The 23745-nt window shown below is 43.7% G+C and overlaps 1 protein-coding gene across 1 annotated transcript in view; it reads right to left on the reverse strand.

Annotated features, from left to right (window-relative positions):
* SLC4A5 (solute carrier family 4 member 5) overlaps window positions 1-23745 on the reverse strand; it is a 110187-nt gene that overhangs the window by 63338 nt on the left and 23104 nt on the right. The window contains exon 4 of the mRNA XM_060187548.1: window positions 5894-6023. Coding sequence (XP_060043531.1) covers window positions 5894-6023 — 130 coding nt within the window. The remainder of the gene's footprint in view (window positions 1-5893; window positions 6024-23745) is intronic.

A 23745-nucleotide genomic window follows, 5' to 3' on the forward strand; every position in this document is an offset into this window, starting at 1 on the left:
AGTAAATAAATAAAGATAATAAAAAAAACATTTAAAAAAAAGATTTTTGGTCAGGCTGGGCAGTGGTGCAGTGGGTTAAGTGCGTATGGCGCGATGCACAAGGACAGGAGTAAGAATCTAGGTTCGAGCCCTCGGCTCCCCATCTGCAGGGGGATTCCCTTCACAGGCAGTGAAGCAGGTCTGCAGGTATTTATCTTTCTCTCACCCTCTTTCTTCCCTTCCTCCCTCGATTTCTCTCTGTCCTATCCAATAACCACAATAATAACAACACCAATGATAAACAACAAGCGCAACAAAAGAGAAAAAATAGCCTCCAGGAGCAGTGGATTTGTAGTGCAGGCACCGAGTCCCAGTAACAATCCTGGAGGAAAAAGAAAAAAAGAATTTTGGTCTATACCCCCAGAAGGGGAGAAATGTTAGGGGAAGATGACCAGAGGACTCTGAACCTCAGTTCCACCAGAACCAAACACATCTGTCACCAAGAATCCTTGTTTTTTACTATGTGCACTTAAACAGGTGTGCCAACACCCAGTTCCCAGAATCGTTGTTTTTTATACCATCACTGAGAAGCAAATCTGGAAAACACCAGAGAAAGTCAGGCAATGTTTCACTTATCTGAGAGGGAAGAGGAAAAAAAGGAAGGACACTCAGAAGTGGTAATAGGTGTAGGTGTGACTTAGAGAGAATGCAAAGACAGGACCATAGAAAAAATGGGCAATAATAATAACAGATAGATAGACAGATAGATAGATAGATAGATAGATAGATAGATAGACAGACAGACAAATATAGATATCAAGTCAGTCCATGATGTGAACTTGGGAGAACTATTGCAGTTTCTGCTGGAAGGGGATGGGGACAGAACTCTAGTGGTAGGAATGTGTGTGAAATTATAACCCTATTATCTTATAATTTTATAAATAACTATTAGATCACTAATAATAAAAGAAACAAGGAAAGAAAAATTGCAAGGTAAATATTAAACTGTTTAGTATATTGCACCAAAGCAAAGGGCTCCCGGGGAGAAGGAATAGGAGGGAGTGGAGAGGTCGTTGGGGTCCTGGTGCAAAATGGGTTTTTAAAAAAGGCCTAAGTTGGGAGTGGGAGTATTTTGCAGATATCTATCATGCAGAGGTGAGACACTGTGTCACCCATGTGTCAGCAGCTGTACTTTAAACAACTGTCCCCCAATAAAATTATTGGGGAAAAAAGAGAGACTTTTAGGTACAGCCATGAAGACAAAGAACAGCAATGACCTTTTCAGCAAGACAAGCAGAAAAATTAAATCCTTAAAAGCCAGCCAGGTGGTGGTGTACCCAGTAGAGCACACACACTACCATGTGCAAGGACCCAGGTTCAAGCCCCCAGACCCCACTTGCAAGAGAGGAAGCTTCATGAGCAGTGAAGCAGTGTGTGGGTATCTCTCTTACTTCCTCCTTTTTTTAAAGTTCATTTTTATTATTTTAATTTTTTCCCTTTTGTTGCCCTTGTTGTTTATCATCATTGTTGTTATTGTTGTTGTTATTGCTGTCATTGTTGTTGGATAGGACAGAGAGAAGTGGAGAGAAGAGAGAAAGACAGGGGAAGAGAAAGATAGACACCTGCAGACCTGCTGCAGGTGGGGAGCTCAGGGTTCGAAAAGGGATCCTGATGCCAGTCTATGCACTTTGCACCACGTGTGCTTAACCCACTGCACCACCGCCCAGCTCCCCCTTCCTCCTTTTTAAAAAAATGTTTTGGGAGTCAGGTGATAGCGCAGCGGGTTAGGCGTAGGTGGCGCAAAGCGCAAGGACTGGAGTAAGGATCCTGGTTTGAAGCCCCGGCTCCCCACCTGCAGGGGAGTCGCTTCACAGGCGGTGAAGCAGGACTGCAGGTATCTATCTTTCTCTCCTCCTCTCTGTTTTCCCCTCCTCTCTCCATTTCTCTCTGTCCTATCCAACAACAACAATAATAACTACAACAATAATAAAACAATGAGAGCAACAAAAAGGAATAAAGAAATAAATCATTTTAAAAGCTGATATACATTAATTATATACTTTAATTTTTTTAAATATTTTATTTTATTTATTCCCTTTTGTTGCCCTTGTTTTATTGTTGTAGTTATTATTGTTGTTGTCGTTGTTGGATAGGACAGAGAGAAATGGAGAGAGGGAGGGGAAGACAGAGAGGAGGAGAGAAAGATAGACACCTGCAGACCTGCTTCACCGCCTGTGAAGCGACTCCCCTGCAGGTGGGGAGCCGGGGTTCGAACCGGGATCCTTATGCCAGTCCTTGTGTTTTGCGCCACCCACGCTACAGCCCGACTCCCTACTTTAAATTTTTTATGATCTTTATTTATTTATTGGGTAGAGACAGACAGAAAGGAAGAGAGAGATAGAGAGGGAGAGAAACACCTACAGCCCTGTTTCCCCATTCACAAAGCTTCCCCTCCTGTACATGGGGACATGGGGCACGAACCTGGGTTCTGGTGCATTGTAACATATATGCTCAATCCGGTGCGCCACCACCCAGCCCCTTCCTCCCTGTCTCCCCCTTTTCCCTCAAGTTATATGTCTTTATCAAAAAGGAAAGAAAAAAAAAAAAAGGAAGAGGAGAATGGCTGCCAGGATTGGTGGAGTCATTGTGCAGGCACCTGGCCCTAGTGATAACGCTTTTGACAATAAAAAAATAAGATATAGCTAAAATCAAGCAATAAAATGGTGGGAAAAGAAAAACATTAATCATTGAGGAGGGGTAATGGTTATGCAAAGAGATTCTTATGTCTGAGGCTCCAAAGTCCCTGGTTTGATCCCTTGTACCACCATAAGCCAGAGCTGAGGAGTGACGAAAAAAAAAAAATGTAACCATGTGTCACCAACTGTCTTGTAAATCATTTATTTTCCCAATAAAATAAAATAATAGTCCTTCCCTGAGTCAATCTCTTATCTGTCTGAACTGGCCTCTTTTTGTCTATGTTCCACACTGAAGCCAGAGTGATCGATTACTGACTACCACACACACAATCTTGCACCTCTTCCACCTAGAACCACCCTGTTGTCTCCTGAAACTCTCAGCCTCAAGTTCAAACTCTATCACATGGTCTGCATGGAACCTACATGATCAGACCCTGATACAAGACCTTAAGATGGAACAGTTTCAGGATTGAGCCCAAATGTTCAGGCCTTCTCCTCCACCATGTAAAATGCATCCCTATCCACTCAGGGCTTCTGAAAATCTACTGATCTGATTTGACACAACTAAGCTGACCCACTTCTCCTCCCCCTCTTTCTGTCTTTTCCTGGACAGAAATGTCCCAGAAGCATATATGTCTCATAGGAACTTTCTGGAAAATTCATGAGTTGTTTGTTTATTTGGTCTGCTCTTAGTAGAGATCACAGTTTGGATTTGGAATTTTCTATGAGAACTCATGGAAAGTTCTAAGCTCTGGTTATTTTTGAGTTAACCTAAAGGACCCTCCATACTTGGATGGGTTCCAGCCCAGAACATTCTCCCTCCTTTGCAGCCAGGCAGAACAGGTCTTGAGAGATGGTAGAATTCTGAGTAAGCTGTTCCTCCCAGTGAGGGCATCGCCCCCACTCCACCTGATCAAGCCCTTCAGACAAGGTCAGTGTCAGCAGTCAGCTGCATTTCCCTTGCGGGAATACAAAGAGACAGACTTAAAAAAAAAAAATCTATCTTATTAGCAGCCTGACCTACCAGCATTGATCACATTAGAAATGAAGTGAGCACACACAGTCCCCATTATGCACACAGAGGCAAGGCTCAGCAGAGCTCAAAAGCCATTTAAATCCATGGAGGAGGGACTCCTTCTCCAAAGGCCCCACAACATCCCTCTAACTAATAACTTTGACAAAGCACCACTGGGGAAAATTCCTTTCGGATTTGAGATTTTTTCACTCTGTTAATCTCCTGCCTCAATAAAGCAAACACTCCTGCAGCAAAAGCAAAAAAGAAAACTTTCATTAAAGGGCCCTCCTTCCCCGTTCTCCTTGATGTAGGCTGAGACCTGTAACCCTCCCAGGGTCCAGGTATCAGTCTCTGTGAAGGGCTCCCCCCACTCACACTTCATTTTCTCCTGTTACTCAAAGAAAACTCTGAAACTGCCAGGGCTTGCCGATTCTTCAGTTCCGGAAACTACTGCAATGTCTGACTTCCCTGAGTAGAACCTACAGCTTCTCAGATAAGGGAAATACTGCCTGTTCTTGAAGGGAAGGGGTGACAAGCCCCAAACCGGCCCAATCCCAACCACCTCTGCTGCTGTAGTTTGCTTACAGGAGTCCCAGCAAAACCACACCAACCAAGGCAGACATGCTGACCCATGACAAAGCCTTCTTCTGGCCTACCTAGAAGCTTGTGGTCATACCTCCAAGAGCTATAAACAGGTTAGGGAGAGTGGGGATAAAATTACAGAGAAAGGAATTCAGACAGAAGGGCCCTCAGGTGTTCTGCTTTCTGCCCCCTCTAGCTGCTCCTCTCTAAGCTCTGCCTAGAACTAGGTTCAGCCTTCTTTCCATCTTCAAGTCACCACTTTCCTCTCATTATTGCACGGAGGCCCACTCCAGCAATACTGAGGCCCTTACTAGGGTCTCCTCAGAGGCTCTCCTTAGAAAATCTGCCTTGTAGGGAAAACCACCACTTTGCAGAGAAACTGTCATTCATATTTCAAGGGGAAACTCCTTAAACCACTGTCATCTGTACTTTATCACTTTCCTTGCAGCATCTGTAATATAGTAGGCTCTGTGGATCCACATGTAGAGAAACTAGAAACTGGGCATCTTATAGACAGCAACAAGCAGGTCCATGATAGCCCTGAAACCTTCTTAGCAAAGGCCCCATGGGGGTGTCTGATCTATAGACTACCTGCATGCCCAGTGACTCTCAGTAGTCTCATCTATACAATGGGGATAATGATGGTTCCTACCCACCTCCTCAGGATCATAGTACAGCTTGAATAAAATGAACCTGTGAATTCCTTAACAGAAAGAAAGGGATCACTGAATGGGCTGATAGTATGTGCAAGTTGGCTTTCAGACAAGATGGCTCAGTCATGAGGCTAAGAGTGCATCCTGAGGCTTGCAGGGGTTTGTTAGTTTCCCAACTCCTTTTTTTTTTTTCCACCAGGATTATCTCTGGGACTCAGTGCCAGCACAACTCCACCATTCCTGGAAGCTGTTATCCCCACCCCCTTCTTTTCTTTTTCCTTGATAAGAGACAGAGAATCTTTGTTTTTATATCATCACTGAAAAGGAAGCAAATCTGGAAAATATCAGAGGAAGTCAGGCACAGTTTCACTTATCTGAAAGAGGAAAAAGCAAGGACACTCAGAAGTAGTTAGAGGTATAGGTGTGACTTAGAAAGGAAGTGAAGGCAAGACTGCAGAAAACAATGGGAGGGGTGTGTGTGTGTGTGTGTGTGTGTGTGTGTGTGTGTGTGTGTGTGTATCAGCCCATATCTGTAACCTTGGAAGAACTATGGCAGTTTCCCCTAGAGGGAAATGGGAACACAGAACACTGGTGGTGGAAACCACATGGATCATTCCGTTATCTTATTTTGTAAATAATTATTAAAAATTAAAGTAATAATAAGAATATATGGCATTGTATTATTCTGTCATGGTCTCTTGAGTGTCTACCTGTCCACTTAGATTTAACTTCTTGAAGGATAAAGACAAGGTCATATGTTTCGCTTTGCTCTTTAGTGTTCAACCCAAGTCTTGATAACAAGGAAGGCAGCTAGGGATGTCTTGGGGGGCCAGCAAATAGACTGGTAGAATTCAAAGGAAGAGGAGTCACTGATCTGGCCCTTTCCACCAGGATCCTTAGCCCAGCCTGGATGCTATGGTTATCACAGGAGAAAGGGCTCCTCCACCTCCCTCCTTGGGTCCCCTCACCTGGCTGACTCCTTCCACTCCATCTGATCTCCGTCGTGCTGCAGAGTGTCCATCTCTGTGAAGAGGGTGGGGTTGGGAGCCTCATCTTCTTCCCCCAGGATGTCCTGGAGCTGCTCAGCAGCTGGAGACCCTGCAAAAGGATCAGAGCAGGGTCTACTGAGTGTCCCACCACATGCAGGAGGCCACAAGTCCTGCTGAAATGGAGCAGGAGCCCTGAGTAAGGCCAAAAATACTTCCTCTTTTAAAAATAATATTTTATTTTTGAGAGAGAGAGATAGTCACCGGAGCACTGCTCAGCTCTAGTTCGTGGTGGTGGTGGTAGAGACTGAACCTGGGACCTTAGAACCTTAGGCATGAGAGACTTTTGTAGAACCACTGTGCTGCCTCACCAGTCCCCAAGATAATATTTCATAATAAAGTAAAGCTAAGGCTGGACTCATGACTCTGTGACATGGGTATGGGTGAGATACTCTTGTGAAAATAATCATTTTTGTTATTCATTAGTGAGAGAGAAGGAAGAGAGGGAAGGGAAGGAGGAGGCGAAGGAGGGAACCAGAGCATTGCTCTGGCATATGTGAGACTGGAGATCAGACTGAAGATGAGACTGAGGACCTCGTGCCTGAGAGTCCAGTGCTCCATCTGCACTGTGACACCTCCTAGCCAAGAGTGAGATGTTCTTTGAGAAGAAAGAGATGAAAGAACTTTGTTTACATTCAGATTCTTGGACCTTGAAGCTAATCGTGAAGAAGAGTGGAAAAAAAAAAAATGGCCAAAGCGATGACAACAAGGGTTGGGGGCAGGGGTAGAAAAATGGAGGAAAATTGACCTAAATTCAGCATAACAAACCCAGGGGAAAGCCTTTTCCCACTAGACCCCAAACCAGTGAAGCCCCAACATTGTCCTTGAAGGAACAGTCACGTGGAAAGCTGTGGTAGTATGATGTGCCAGCCGGGCCCACTTTCATCATGAACAAGTCACAGCCTGTTTTCTGAGCAGTCTGCCTGCTTCCAACCATCCACTGGATGTTGCCCACCCCCGGCTCAGCACTCTGACCCCAAACAAATGTGTTTTCTCAAGTATATGTGCCCTGTATCCATTTATTCTTTTCCTTTATTCATTTTTCTGTCACTCAAAACTTCAATGCACCAGGTCAACTTGATCAGATAAACACACACAGAGAGAGAGAGAGAGAGAGAGAGAGAGGGAGGGAGAGGGAGAGAGTGAGAGACAGCACTGAAACTTCCCTCCAGGTCATCCTCCAGTGTGAGCCGTTTGCATGGCATAGTAGACACCCTTCCAGATGAGCTCTCTTTTGGGCTCCTGTGGTTCATGCATTCTTTCTCTGGCTCAGCATTTAATGACTGCCTACAATATGCCAAACATTGTGCTAGGTGTTGGGAAACAAAGCTGTAAAGAATCCTTATATATGTCTTTGCTCAATTGAGTATCTGTGCAAGTGGCAGAGATAGAAAAAGAAAAAAAAAGACTATAACCCATTATTTCAGGTAGTGATAAGTGTTCTAAAAACAAAGACATTGCATTAGATATCATCATGTTCAAGAAGGATCTCTCTGAAGATGGGGATTGGAGTTGTGACTTGAAAAAGAGAGTGAGTTATCCCTACTGACTCCAGGTGGACTGAGGACATGAAGTGGGGATGTCCAGGCCCATGTCTATAGCACAGTGAGCCAATGGGAGATGATACGATATCCAATGCTGTGGATAACGACGTAGCTGTCGATCTAACTATGCAGACTTGACTCCTTGGCATTCTTTACCTCACCTCTACCTCCATGTTGAGAGCTTTCAAGAATATAGTCCTCCTCCAGTTTCACTTCCTCTGGTTCAATTCCTTATTGTCTCCTGAGTTTCACCATGTCTTGTCCTTCCTCCAAGTCTGTTGCCTCCATTTGTCACCTCCTTTAGCCCTCATTTATTTCTCTACTCCCTCACTCCTTAACTTCCCAATAAAGCCCATCAGTGCTCAAACAAGAATTCATAGTTCATCTCTGTAGGTGTGTCCTTTGGGTACAGGGAGAAACAGTGTGAGGGGTATAAAATGCGCTTTCAGCCCAGCCACCTATGAGTACCAATCCCAGAGTTGCTTGCCATTTCTGAGTGAACCCAATCTGAGTAGGCAGAGTTGTTGGAATGAATAAATCAGATGAAAATAAGACAAGTGACATGCAGTCTGGAACAGAGCCATTGCTAATCCACCTCACCACCAATCCTAGCATCCAGGTTCATGAGTCCCTTTGAAGAAAACCACCCAACTCTATAGATGGAGAGTTTCTCCTCAGTGTTTCTCACAAGTGCTTTCTTCTACCATCTAATCAGTACCTTTTCACATACCCCTCAATGCAATTTCTAATCTTTGCTGTTCTTTCCACATCTTTAGACCCATCCCTTGCCCTACTTCATGATTAAAGAGACATTCAGCCATAAAAAAATCATCTTTATGTATTTTTATATGTACATCTCTATATATGTAAATATATCTATATGTATTTTTATTTATAAAGTACCTTTATGGTACTTAGGTGTCCCTTACCACTGTTGCAGTCTATCTTTAAGCAATGAAGTCTGTCCTCAAGGTTGACCTCCATTTCATCCATCATCTCCCCCTGCTAGATTCTTATTCAACTAGATTATCCTTATGTGGAAGGTCTTCAATTTTTTCTCCCCATGCTTTCTCTCAACCTGCAGAAAACTCTGCCTACCACCAAAATAGTCTCTTGTGATCCTAAGTGACCCTCCCAAGTTCTCCTGCTCTCCTTCTCTCTTCCTATGCCCCCAACTTCCTGAAGGACTCTGGTTTTATGACTCCACCTTACATTGGTCACACCTACTTCCTCCTCGCCCAGTCACTTCCTAACCTACTGTCCCACCACACTAAGAACATTGACTAAGACAGAAATTCCAAGCTGGCAGTTCAAAGATCTGCTTAATTTGGTCTTGGTCAGAATATATGAAAAATTTAAAGTCCTTGCAAGCAAAAGAATTGTGGAAAGGCTTGGGAAGGTGACTCAGCGGTATAGCATCAGTTTTGCATTCATGAGGCCTCAGTTCAACCTCTGACACCACATAAAATAAAAAAATTCAAACGTGACTCTTCACCAAGTTCAGTCCTCAGGGCCACCATGAGCCAGAGCTGAGCAATGCTCTAGTTTCTCTCTCACAAGAAAATAAATAGTTATGCTTCATATAAAAATCAAGATTTCTGATTTCCTTAAAAATACAAATGTTAAAACAACAATGAGATACCACTTCACTCCTGTGGTATAGATCAGAAAAAGTAGCAACAACAAATGTTGGAGAGGTTGTGGGGGCAAAGGAACACTCCTGCACTGCTGGTGGGAATGTAAGTTGGTCCAACTCTGTGGAGAGCAGTCTGGAGAACTCTCAGACTCCTGCACTGCTGGTGGGAATGTAAGTTGGTCCAGCTCTGTGGAGAGTAGTCTGGAGAACTCTCAGAAGGCTAGAAGTGGACCTAGCCTATGACCCTGCAATTCCTCTCCTGGGGAAATGTCCTAAGGAACCATACATACCCATCCAAAAAGATTTGTGTATATCTATGTTCATAGCAGCACAATTTGTAATAGCCAAAACCTGGAAGCAACCCAGGTGTCCAACAACAGATGAGTGGCTGAGCAAGCTGTGGTATATATACACAATGGAATACTACTCAGCTATTAAAAAATGGTAACTTCACCTTCTTCACTTCACCTTGGATGGAGCTTGAAGGAATCATGTTAAGTGTGTTAAGTCAGAAAGAGAAGGATGAATATGGGGTGATCTCACTCATGGAAGTTTAAAACTAAGAACAAAAGGGAAAACGCAAAGAGGAACTTCGACTGAGTTTGGTGTATTGCACCAAAGTAAAAGACTCTAGAGTGGGGGATGGAGGAGGTGCAGAGGGTTCATGTCCTGGCACATGATGGCAGAGGAGGGCCTAGAGAGGGTTGAATTGTTATGTGGAAAATTGAGAAATGTTACATACATGCAAAGTACTGTATTTTACTGTTGACTGTAAACCATTAATTCCTCCAATAAAGAAAAAAGTATATATATATATATATATGCTCTTCCTGCCTCATAACTTACTGCCCTTCAGACACCAAATTGCAGATGCTACTATGATTCCATCCTGACTTCTCTGAGTAGATGACCTCACTAATGTTCCCTGGAACCTCACCTCTCCAAAGCCCTACCCCACTAGGGAAAGATAGAAACAGGCTGGAAGTATGGATAAACCTGCCAACATCCATGTCCAGCAAAGAATCAATTACAGAACCCAGAACTTCCACCTTGTGCACCCCCAAAAATAATTTTGATCCATATTCCCAGAGGGGTAAATGTTAGGGGGAGATGACAAGAGGGCTCTGAACTCCAATTCCATCAGGACCCTGTGAGAGAAGAGGGAAAAAGGAAGGAAAGACATTCAGAAGTAGTAACAGGTGTAGGTGTGACTTAAGAAGGAAGAGAAGACAGAGCTATAGAAAAATAGGCAAAAATATAGATAGATAGATAGATAGATAGATAGATAGATAGATAGATAATAGTCAACCCATAATCTGTGACCTTGGGAGAACTGCCACAGTTTCCAGTGAAAGAAATGAAAACAGAGAACTCAGGTGGTAGAAATAGTGTGGAATTGTACCCCTGTTATTTTGAAATTTTGTAAATCACTCATACAATACAGATGCTCTGATGATTATGTCCACATTTCCATTCCTGCCAGGTAATAAGTTAACACTGATTACTGTCTTCTTTAGATGAGCATATGCATTTTACTTTGCCACAGTCCCTACTACCCCTCCTCCCTACTAACTGTGTTGATGCTGTGCACTTGAATTAATACCCCCTGTGCTGAGACTCTTTCATTATTATATAAAACTAATTAGTTAATAAAATTCAAGCAAACCAGCAGCAGTGTGAAGTTATGGTCTGAGTTAAATCTCTAGGTTATCATTGACTGCTTCTTCTAAACTGAATGCTACTCTTGGCTCTCATAATACAACACTTGATATATTTTTGTACCCCTTTGAGGACTCCTATCTCAAGATCCTTTCCTGGCACATTTACTCTGACTCTTAAACCTTGGTCTTTGCCAGAATGTTTCTTTGACCTCCTTTCTGCTTTCTTTCCATACCTCCCTGGGCTAGTTCACTGCTTTCTGGTATCACCCTCTAGGCAAGGTCACCCTATCTCCAGGTCATGCCCTAGCTAGACTACTTCATCTGGAAGTCCTCCCTTTTACCAGCACCCTAACCCTGCCCTCCGCTGCTTTAATTAATAACACCCCTAGAAGCCACCCTGCTTTCCAGACTCACTCCTAAAATTTTCTCCCGCACTAGTCAGATCCAACCAGATACTACTTGCATTGAACTTCCTAAGTAATCTTCAGCTCTCTCGTCTCCACTTCCTTCCACTCTCTGCCACCATCTTGGTTCCAGTTCTCATTGTCTCCTGCTCTCCTAGCCATGGGCCACTCCCACCACCTCTGGTCACCCCATCCTTCTCATTTCCTTTGTAGCAGAATTTGCTTTTAAAAGAGTTCCAACTCTTCATGTTGTCTGTCGTTAAGTGTGCTCTTTGGGCAACACCATGAAGTTCTGTGCACAAGAGTTAACAATAGTTTTACTGGCAGAAAAATGCTAATAATTTGCATAGTGTACAGCTATATACTTACACAATATATAACTTAATCTCATTTATTTACATAGATTACATTGCTAACTTTTTCTACTACTTATAAGTAGCATTTTTTTCATTGATGTGCTGATCACCAACACTTGCTAGCAAACTTTGAAAGTTTAAGGAAATTCTGGGAGTGGACAGTGGAACACCCAGTTGAGTTCAAGAACTTCTCTTTTTAGACGTACATTTGATCATATTACTCTCCAGGTAGAAAGCCTAATAATAATGGTTCTCTATTGTCTAAAGTCCAGCATCTATGAAGTGACTCAAAACATCCCTTGTGACCTGGCCCCAACTGCTTTTCTAGGTTCTGTCATGTCCTTCATCAGATATCCCAAAGCCCAGCAACCCCAAACTCGGACCACAAATTGTTCTCTGAAAGGGACAAGCCATTAGACCTATGTGTCCACCTTCCCAAAGTGTGGAGTCTCCTTCTCCTTTCAAGACAAAATGAGAAAACAAATGGAACAATCATGGAGAATGGAGAGAAGGTGGAGAGCAGGATGCCTGTGGCAGTCCTGTCTGAGGCGTTACCTGCTCCCTGAAACAGTTGAGCGCTGGGGTCTCCAGCTGTTGGCACTGCCTCCGGCCCCAGTCTGTTTCTGCTCTCTCACCCGCGTCTGGTGCCTCCACACAGTCCTCTTCCCCACAAGCACAACAAACTTGCCTTAGTTTCCACTTAAGCACCAGGAAAGGGTTGAGTTGTGGAGAAGAAGTAGGGTAGGGGGAGAGACAGAGGAGAAGAAAGAGGAGGAGAAGAGGGAAAAGAGGAGGAGGAGGAAGAGGAGAAGAAGGAATAGAGAGGAGGGGAAGGGAGAAAGAGAGAGGAGGAATGTGTGAAAGACTGGGGAGGTTAAGAGAGAAAGCTTCACATGAGAGAGAAAAAAGATGTGATGTGAGAAAGTGTGTGAGAGAATTTGGGGTTTAGGGTGGAGTTCTCAGGCGCCCTGGAGAGAGAGGACTCAGAGAGGCAGCAGGTCTCCACAGCAGCAGGGGCAGTGGCAGCCCAGCCGTGGGCCTGTGAGAGGGCTGCTGGCAGGACTCCTCCCTTAGCCCTCCCCCATGAGCCCTTTCTGCAGTGCCAAGGGGGTTCCAAGAGAGCCCAGGCATTTTTCCTTGGGTTTCTTTATAAAGGAAGAGGTAGGTTTGTCCTGAGACTCCCTGGGACCTCCTTAAGAGCCTTAGCTGCAGGTGAGCAGGCTGGAGAGAGCCTGGCAGGTCAGAGCAGGTTCTCTGCCACACAGTTTAGTTAGGGACTGAAGTGGGATTGGGGGGGGGAGGGTCAGTGTGTAAAGCAAACAACACGTGGCCTGTAATGTTCTCCCCGTTCTGCTCTTTTCCTTCCATCCCCTTTCTTAAACCCAAACTCCCTAACCTTTCCTTCATCCATTTATCCATGTGGAAGAAACTACCCAATGTCATCACTCAACGTGTGTTGCTGAGAGCCCACAGAATCTCTTTCAGGTGTGTGTTGAAGTCCACCACCAGAGAATTGTTTTTGCTCTACTAATATATTCTTAATCTCCTGGGTTCCGTTCAGTAAGTGCTTACTGAGTACTTAGAATGTGCCAAGGTTGATTAAAGGTCACTGTGTGGCTGCTGCTCCAAAGAGCTCTGAACCCTGAATTTAAGTCTTAGAGCTGGGGGTGGGGGAAGCTTAGTGATCACTGAATCCAAGCCCTTCATTTCACGGATGAGAAAACTGAGACCCAGTTTATACTACAGTGGCCCTTGCCCCCAGAGATCCTCAGGGAACCTGGAGACAGGCAGAGTCAGCTGACAGTTCTCACCCCACATGGCCCTTGGCTGGCTCCACTTAGCACATTTTCATACCTGAGGCTCAAGGATCAAGTGGACCCACTTGAAAGCTGAGAAAACAGAATCAGATGGGGCCAGGTGGTGGCGCACCAGGTTAAACATACATAGTAAGAAGCATAAGGACCCACACAAGGATCAAGCCCCCGGCTCCCCACCTGCAGGAGGGTTGGGTTGTTTCACAAGCAATGAAGCAAGTCTGCAGGTGTCTATCTTTCTCCCTCTCTATCTTTTCCTCCCCTCTCAATTTCTCTCTGCCCTATAAAGGAAAAAAAGGAAAAGAAAAGAAAGTGGCCACAGGAGCAGTGAAGCCCCAATGATAATCCTGGAGAAAGAAAGAGAATGAGAATGGGGGCGGGAGAGGGAGAGAGAACACAAGAGAGTCAGGGTCTTGTACTTTCATGATGGGCTTCAAGCAAGTACCTCCCCACATTCCCACTGGGCAACTGCTGTCTGCCATACTAAACAGTGAGGAGGGCACCTTCCCATTCCCACTGAAAGACCCAAACAAACAGCAGGAAAGGTGTCATGTAGTATTTTTAAGAGCTCAGGCCTGGGTTCAATTCCTGACTGCTCATTTCTATCAGTAGGATCTTGGTAAAGCATCAATTAAGCTCACTAATCCTTTGTCACCCCCTTCCCCATCTATAAAATAAGAATAGTCACACACCTATCTCATGAGATTGTGATGATGACTAGGTGAGAAACATGAGAAACAGTATTTCTGCTGTGTGTTGTGACTGGCATAGTGTTTGGTACACACCAGTCACTCAATTAATGATTTCTCTATTGTTACTGCCAACAAATCTAAAACCTTCTTCCTTCAGAACCAGAGACCAGCCAGGCTCACTCCAAGGGTTCATTTTTCTTCAGCTTTTAAATGTCCATGCTACTGCAGTGCTACTCTCTGGTCCTTTCACCCTAAGATTCTACTCCCTGGACTGTGCTGTGGCACCCCTGATACAACATATATGTTAGAAAGTACAAGGACGCTGATTATTCTAAGCCCTCGGTTCCCACCTACAGGGAGAAAGCTTTGCAAGTGGTGAAGCAGTGAATGTTGCAGGTGTCTCTCTTTCTCCCACTATGTCTCCTCCTTCCCCCTCAATTTCTGTTTCTATCCAATAAATAAATAACTAAAATATTTAAAAAGATACCCCCACCCAGCAACAAAAACAATAAAATACCTAGGAATAAACCTAACCAAAGAAGTGAAAGACTTGTATACTGAAAATTATGAGTCACTACCCAAGGAAATTGAAAAAGACACAAAGAAGTGGAAAGATATTCTATGTTCATGGGTTGGAAGAATTAACATCAACAAAATGAATATACTACCCAGAGCCATAAACAAATTTAATGCTATCCCCATCAAGATACCAAGCACATTTTTTAGGAGAATATAACAAATGCTGCAAATGTTTATCTGGAACCAGAAAAGACCTAGAATTGCCAAAACAATCTTGAGAAAAAAGAACAAAACCGGAGGCATCACACTCCCAGATCTCAAATTGTATTATATGGCCATTGTCATCAAAACTGCTTGGTACTGGAACATCAATAGACACACTGACCAGTGGAATAGAACTGAGAGCCCAGAAGTGAGCCCCCACACCTATGGACATCTAATCTTTGACAAAGTTGCCCAGATTATTAAATGGGGAAAGCAGAGTCTCTTCAACAAATGGTGTTGGAAACAGTGGGTTGAAACATGCAGAAGAATAAAACTGAACCACTGTATTTCACCAAATACAAATATAAATTTCAAGTGGGGAGCTACGAGCAGCAGATCGCTTTCTCTCCTCTCCTCTCCTCTCCCGATCAACTAGGAATACTAAAGGAGACCACCCGGACCGAAACAAGACAGGACTGGAATGACCACGGAAACCCAGTAAATCACCCGTGAGTACAAACACGCGTGGCTGGTGACAGAGAGGAGAGAGGGGCCTAGGGAGAGATTAAGTGACTGCTAACAGTTCGACAGTTTGTCAGTGGAGACACCACCTCCAGTCTGCTCCACCAACAAGGGGACAGCTGAAGGGTGGAAAGGACTCCCCAGAGACTCACCAAGTGCAACTCTGAGTCTCCAGTGCTACTACCCTCAGAATCTGGAGCAGCAACAGGGAGGGACACCAGGGTACAGAGATCTAACTGGGAAACTCAGAAGACCTATACCTCGGTGGCATAGCTGAGGGGCTGTGAAAGTCTCTTTGCATAACCACTGGATTATCTCTGCCACACCCTGCTTTATCTCTTGGTCAGGAATCAGTGATTAAGCTAAGAAGCCTATTGATAGTTTAAAAGCCCTCAGGCTCCCATAGCCTACAGGGGAAAAAAAAAGGCTTTTACACCACTGAACTCCAACTCAGGGATTGAAAAAACTGTTAACTTATAAATTTCAAGTGGATGAAGGACTTGGATGTTAGACCACAAACTATCAGATACTTAGAGGAAAATATTGGCAGAACTCTTTTCCGCATACATTTTAAAGACATCTTTAATGAAACAAATCCAATTACATAGAAGACTAAGGCAAGTATAAACCTATGGGACTACATCAAATTAAAAAGCTTCTTCACAGCAAAAGAAACCACTACCCAAACCAAGAGACCCCTCACAGAATTGGAGAAGATCTTTACATGCCATACATCAGACAAGAGTTTAATAACCAACAAATATAAAGAGCTTGCCAAACTCAACAACAAGACAACAAATAACCCCATCCAAAAATGGGGGGGAGGACTTGGACAGAATATTCACCACAGAAGAGATCCAAAAGGCTGACAGGCACATGAAAAAATGCTCCAAGTCTCTGATTGTCAGAGAAATGCAAATCAAGACAACAGTGAGATATCACTTCACTCCTGTGAGAATGTCATACATCAGAAAAGGTAACAGCAGCAAATGCTGGAGAGGATGTGGGGTCAAAGGAACCCTCCTACACTGCTGGTGGGAATGTAAGTTGGTCCAACCTCTGTGGAGAACAGTCTGGAGAACTCTCAGAAGGCTAGAAATGGACCTACTCTATGATCCTGCAATTCCTCTCCTGGGGATATATCCTAAGGAACCCAACACACCCATCCAAAAATATCTGTGTACACATATGTTCTTAGCAGCACAATTTGTAATAGCCAAAACCTGGAAGCAACCCAGGTGTCCAACAACAGATGAATGGCTGAGCAAGTTTTGGTCTATATACACAATGGAATACTACTCAGCTGTAAAAAATGGTGACTTCACCGTTTTCAGCCGATCTTGGATGGATCTTGAAAAAATCATGTTGAGTGAAATAAGTCAGAAACAGAAGGATGAATATGGGATGATCTCACTCTCAGGCAGAAGTTGAAAACAAGATCAGAAGAAAAAAAAAACACACACAAGTAGAACCTGAACTGGAATTGGCATATTGCACCAAAGTAAAAGACTCTGGGGTGTGTGGGCGGGGGGGAAGTGGGGGCAGAATACAGGTCCAAGAAGGATGACAGAGGACCTAGTGGGGGTTGTATTGTTATATGAGAAACTGGGGGATGTTATGCATGTACAGACTATTGTATTTACTGTTGAATGTAAAGCATTAATTCCTCAATAAAGAAATGTAAAAAAAGATAACCCCACCCATCCCCCCCACACACACACACACTTCTCCCCAAAGGAATTTATTTAGCTTGCCAAATGCTGGGGAACTGGATCAGGTGATTCTCAGGTATGTGTGTGGACCCCAGAAGCTAATCTACACAAGGAGAAACACCACAGGTAATAGCCCCTCTGGTAGATGGCTCACAACAAAAGTCACATAGTGTCCAGAGCCCAACTGAGTAAAACAGGGCAATCAGGAGTTGCTGGGAGAAATGTAACCTCAGCGGGAAAGAGCTTCAGGAAGCCCACCAAAAGAAGCAAACAATTGTGAGTTCTGGTAGGGATGTTTATCACTAGGTGAGCAAAGCACAGAATGATCCAGTGCACAGCATGCTCTCAACAACTAGACTCAAGTCTGCAAGAGGACTTGGTCCAGGTGGTGGCTCTGGCTTTCTCTTCGGCTCCACACAAATCTCTTGAAGGGTCTGTCTTGTTTACATGTACTGTTGGCCCCCGACACAAGGCTCACACAGCATGAGCACTCAATAAATATCTGCTGGGTGAATGAATTTTACTAATTAACACTCATGAGCACATCAGCTGGGATTAACCTCAGCAAGAAAGGAGCCAAGAACGGAAAAATGGAGCTGGGGTAGAGTTGAACCTGGGTGGGGAGGAAGGAAGTGGGGAGAACTTGGAGTAGCTCAAGGCCACTGAGTATTAGGGAGTGGGAGACAATCTAGGGGTTCCAAAGTCATGCTTAATATTGGGTGCAGTGTATCTCTGAGAAGAGAATTAAAGGTTGAGTCCTAATTTCAAGGTGTTTTTTTTTTTTTTCTGAGAGAAAGGAAGAGAGTCTACCTACTTGTAGTGTTAGCTGAATTCATTGGATCATTAACTGGCTTTGAGGATGTTTGCTCAGCTGATGCCCTCCCTAAAATGATAACCCTCTAACAGTTGTATTTGTGTAAGATGTGACCTCTAACCTCTGGCCACAGTTCATTGGATCAGGAACAGCTAATTGCACACCTGACCAAATTGTGGGAATTTTTAACCCCAGTCTTGAAGACAGCTGGGTGTTTTCTGATGGTTTCTGGAAGAGGCTATATAAACCAGAAGTTAATGGCACAGTGAGAGAAAGGGAAATGAAGCATGCCTATAGAAGGAAGGAGGGAGAAGCTATGAGTCCCAGAGAGGAGACTGAAAGGGCACTGTGGCACTGTGGCTCCCTGCTGAGTCTGTCCACTTCAGGACTGTGAGAAAGTCCCCCTTTCTCCTTCAATATAAAACACACACATACACACACACTTGCCTAAGTCAACTCCAGTAAGTTTCTGATATTAGTAACAAAAAAAAAAGTAACAAAAAAAAAGTAACAAAAAAAACAAAAAACAAAAAAAAGTCCCCTTTTTATTTTTAAGTATTTTTATTTATTATTGAATAGAGACTGAGAGATATTAATAGGAGAGGGGGAGCTAGAGAGAAGGAAAAAAACAGAGAGATACCTGCAGCCCTGCTTCAACACTTGTGAAGCTTTCCCCCTGCAGGTAGGGAGCAGGGGCTTGAACCTGAGTCCTGGCTCGTTGTGATGTGTTCACTCAGCCAGGTGAGCCACCACCTGGCCCCTGAGTCCCCTTTTATTTTATTTACTTATTTATTTATTTTTACCAGAGCACTGCTCAGCTCTGGTTTATGGCAGTGCAGGGGATTGAACCTAGGACTTCAAAGCCTCAGGCAGGACAGTCTCTTTGCATAATCATTATGCTATCTACCCTTACCCTAGGATCCCCCTTTTAAAGAAAATTCTAGAATACAGAGATTTTCTTAAGGATATATACCTAAAATTGCAAGTATAAGTTTTTTTTTTAAAAAAAATGTCTCCTTTGTCTTATTTCAGGGTGCTTTTGATCTTTTAGTGATCACAGAGTTGTTTAATACCAAAAAAGTAGGGGGGGGGACTTTAATAACTTTTCACACCCCATCCATCAGAAAGATCTCATTGCTTCTCAGTATCTATGAAAACAACCAAACCAAGTGAGCATCTATTTGTAGAGAAAAAGATTTGGGTTCCTTGATCTTGTTTTACTTGGATTTTGGCTTCAGTTCTTATTAACAGCCAAAAAGAAAAAGAAAAACATGAATACAACCATATCTCTAGAATCACTTCTAATCTATTTACTCCTAAAGGTCTCTCAAGAAGTCCACAAAGCCAGAAAAATGCATTCTTTCCAGGATAGAAAATGTGATTCTTATAATTCTCAGCATACACAAATGATTCTATACCTCATAGCTGCTTTGCTTGGGTAAAAACTGATTGACTGCTAAGTACTGATTTTTCCTCCATTATGTTTGGAGTTGGGTGAAGGGGAGTTACGAAGAAAGAATGAGGGAGTCAGGTGGTAGCACAGTGGGTTAAGCACATGAGGCGCAAAGCACAAGGACTGGTGTAAGAATCCTGGTTCAAGCCCCCAGCACCCCACCTGCAGGGGAGTCACTTCACAGGCAGTGAAGCAGGTCTGCAGGTGTCTATCTTTCTCTCCCCCTCTCTGTCTTCCCCTCCTCTCTCCATTTCACTCTGTCCTATCCAACAACAATGACATCAATAACAACAACAATAATAACTACAACAACAATAAAAAAACAACAAGGGCAACAAAAAGGAAATAACTAAATATTTTTAAAAATCTTTCAAACAAAAAAAAAAAGAGAGAGAGAGAATGAATAGGGCTGACAAGATAGCTCAGCTGGTCCGCCATGTAGGCAACCCAACTTCAAAGTTAACCCCCACCAAACAGGGAAAGTGTCAGTGCTACGGTGCCTTTCCTCTGCCTGTTTGTCTGTCTGTCTATTTACATATCTATTGGATTATTACGAAAATCATGACATATTTTTCTATGCAAAAATACATCATGAGGAGCAGGTGGTGGCACACCTGGTTAAGTGCACACATCACAGTGCACAAGGACCCGGGTTCAAGTCCCTGGTCCCCACCTACAGGGAGGAAACTTCACAAGTGGTCAGAAGCAGGGCTGCAGGTGTCTCTCTGTCTCTATCTTCCCCTTCCTCCTCAATTTCTCTCTCTGTCTCTATCCAATAAATACATAAATAAATAAAAATAGCCAAAAAAAAGAAAAGAAACAAAAATGTGTCATGAATTTTCCAGCAACCCAATATCTATAAAGTTTGGCCCAAAGCAGTAAAATCCCAGTAATGGCCAAAAAGAAAAAGAGAAGAGAGAATAAGCAAGTTAACTGCTAAGTATATTATTCCCTCCCTAGCTAACAGCTTCACTGTAAGGCAATCTGACTGACTGGAAAATGAAGTTCTTAGCCCATATCCAACAAGGTGACTGACCAAAGATGGCTCACAAAGGATCGTGGTATGGGGGAAGGATAAGCCCAGGCTCCGAAGTAAACAGATATGCTTTCAAGTCCCAGCTTCACTAATAACAGTTACATCACACTCTACTTCTTTAAGACTTGATTTCCTAGTCTGAAAATGGGGATAATCACATCTCCATTTTAGTGTTGGTGTGAGGTTAAATAGATACATAAGGGGGCAGGTGGTGGTGCACCCAGTTGAGCACACCCATTACCATGTGCAATGGCAAGGGTTCAAGCCCCTTCTCCCCACCTGCAGTGGGGAGGGACACTTCACAAGTGGTGAAGCAGGTCTGTGGGTCTCTCTCTATTTTTTTTTCTCTCTCTCTACCTCCCCCTCTATTCTCAATTTCTCCTAGCAAATAAAATTGAAAGGGAAAAAAAAGAATGGCCTGACTTCCAGGAGCAACGGATTTATAGTGCCCAGCATCCCAGTGATAAACCTGGTTGTAATTAAAATTTAAAAACATATATGTAGGGGGGCAGGAGGTGGTGCACCTGGTTAAGCGCTCACATGACGGTACACAAGAACATGGGTTCAAGCCCCTGGTCCCCACCTGCAGGGGGAAAGCTTTGCAAGTGGTGAAGCTGGGCTGCAGGTGTCTGTCTCTCCCTCTCTATCACCCCCTCTTCTCAACCTCTCTCTGTTCTATCACATAAAAAATAAAGTTAAAATTTTAAATATGGGGGGTTGGGTGGTGGCACAGTGGGTTAAGCGCACATGGCATGAAGTGCAAAGACCAGCGCAATGATCCCGGTTCCAGGTCCCAGCTCCCCACCTGCAAGGGGGGGTCGCTTCACAGGAGGTGAAGCAGGTCTGCAGGTGTCTATCTTTCTTTCCCCCTCTCTGTCTTCCCCTCCCCTCTCCATTTCTCTCTGTCTTAGCCAACAACCAATGACATCAATAACAATAATAATAACCACAACAACTATAAAAAAGGGCAAAAGGGGGGAAAATAAATTTTAAAAAAATTAATATATATATGTATATATGTATAAATTTCCCTTTCTTTTATGTTCCCATCCAGCTTTCCAAGCCAATTTATATTTACCATTCAAGATTCAGCTCATCTGTCACTTGCTCAAGGAAGCCAGTGTTGGCCCACCTTCTGCCACTTATCACCTTGGGGTAGGTGTTCCTCATGTCATTCCCTGTGTGACACCTCCACACCTGCTTATGTTTATCTGTGAGACTGTCTTTACTACGTTCCCCAGATGACCCTGAGAGTAAGACTGGCTTCCACACATAGGACATGCAGCCAGCAGGAGAGGGGTCAGGAGACCTGGCACTCATCTCTCTCCTGCCCAAACTACTGTTGGATGGAAGATTCCATCTGAGGTTCCAACTACAGTGAGGACAAGTGTTGTTTTCACCGGGCTGGCTTCATGGAAGGGTAACAGATGACCCGGGACTCATGGCTGGGTTGTAGGCAGTATCTCTTTATTCATGCAGGACGCAGCACAATCTATACCAAACTAGACTAAACTAAACTACTACAAACAATGTTGTCCTTATAAATATACTAGCCCAGTAGGGTGGGAACAGGATGTGACACAGAGAGGGTAGAGAGAAAAGTGACTGGTGAAAATCAGGGTATGACAAGGAGAGGGGGCGGAGCAGGCAAGAATTCTACCACTGAACCACCAATGCCCTGGAGGGAGGGTGGTGCTTGTTAACAGAGGTTATGTAAATAGAATACAGTGGTTATGTAAATAGAATGCAGTGTTAAGCAGGGAGGATTTAAACCAAATGAAACAGAAGGGGTTTTTAGAAGCATACGAACAATTTCCCCTTTCTTTTTAACTAATGGCCATAGTATCAGGATTGTGGGGTGAACAGAAACCTGTATCGTACAGGCATTTTCAAAAGAACTGGCATAAGACATGGAAAACAAAATAGGCGAACAGCAATAACCAGTGTGATGCCAAGGGGAACGTTTCTTGCCTCAAAGGGCAAGGCCTAGCAGGCGAAAGGGCATTTCTTGCCTCTGGGAGCGCTTCATGCCTCTGGGGGCATCTCTTGCCTCAAAGGGCATTTCCTACCTCTGTGGGCATAACCTAATAAGGAGGGGGAGTTTTTTGCCTCTGGGGACGGAGCCTGCAGGTGAGGAGACATGGCCTATAAAGTCTCAAGGCAATTGGCTGAAGTTAGTCTTTGAGAAACACAGCAGCGTGTACCAGTATGTCCGATGGAAGTGTCAGTCCAAAGTAGATGGCCATGGAAGAAAATGTCAAGGGATGAAACGCTGCATGTCTGTCTCGATGGGGAATGTCGGCCACCAGAATTCTGCTTTTCTGTAGACAGTGAGCTTTGGAGTCTGTGAATCTGTTTCTTCAGGTCATGCCAGGTCACATCATTGGTTTCTGGGGGTGTGTTGTAGTCATTCCATCTTGTGGGCGATGTCAGAGAACAGGGGTCCAAATGGATTTCTGGGAATTCCATTTGAGTAGATGCTTTTTCATGTGAAGACATGACAGCTGAAATTCACTTACTTGTCAAACAAAACTTGTAGCAGAATAGAAGTTTACTATAATTGATAACTCCATTATAATTGGAAGTCCTTTCTAGTATGATTTTAAGGTTTGTTTAAACAGTTTAAACTCAATAAAATGTGGAAAGGTAAACAGAAGAATCACGGTTAAAAGCCTCAGGCATGAGAATAATTAACATAATCATTCCACTATCTGCCCCACCCATAACTCATACCGTTTCAGGATTAAATGTTTCAGATTTATGCCAAGACGTAAAAAAGAAATCAAAGGAGGGAAAAAACAATTTTTTGGATTGTTTCTGGATGTCTCTAGAAATCATGGCTGCGTCCAGCATTTTTTTTTTAAGTCAATGTCAAACAAAAATTCAGTCATTCAAATCACTCTCTTATGAAACAGATCTCACCATGTAGCATCAAGAGTCCCCGGAGGACGTCCTAGTCCAAAAAGCTCCTCGAAATTCCATTTAGGGTGCTTCTAACTGTTCCTGCTGGATTGCTTCAGGCACCCATTTTTAAAAGTATCTTCCCATCGAAGAAAGAATCCAATCAGGAGAGTAGAACTAACCACGTGTCTCCATTCTTGGGGACTGCCAGGGTACTCGAGAATGTTCCTCAAATTAAAGTAGTCCTTCTCCATGGGAAACATTCGAGAAGAAGTCCAGAAAGTCCCAGGGGAAATCTCCGAGCATATCCCAAGGTCTACGATCACGGTCATAAAGAACCAAATTGTGGCCCGGAGCAAAATGTAGTCCTTTTCCTCAGGAAACATGGGAGTGGGAATCCAGGAAGTCCAAGGAGAAATCTCCATGCATCTCCCAAGCTCTATGATTAGGGTCACTAGAAACCAAAGTTCTCGGTCAGGGAAACAAAGTGTGGCCCAGAGCAAAAT

The sequence above is a fragment of the Erinaceus europaeus genome, chromosome 3 (assembly GCF_950295315.1).
Source record: "Erinaceus europaeus chromosome 3, mEriEur2.1, whole genome shotgun sequence".
NCBI classification, from domain to species: Eukaryota; Metazoa; Chordata; class Mammalia; order Eulipotyphla; family Erinaceidae; genus Erinaceus; species Erinaceus europaeus.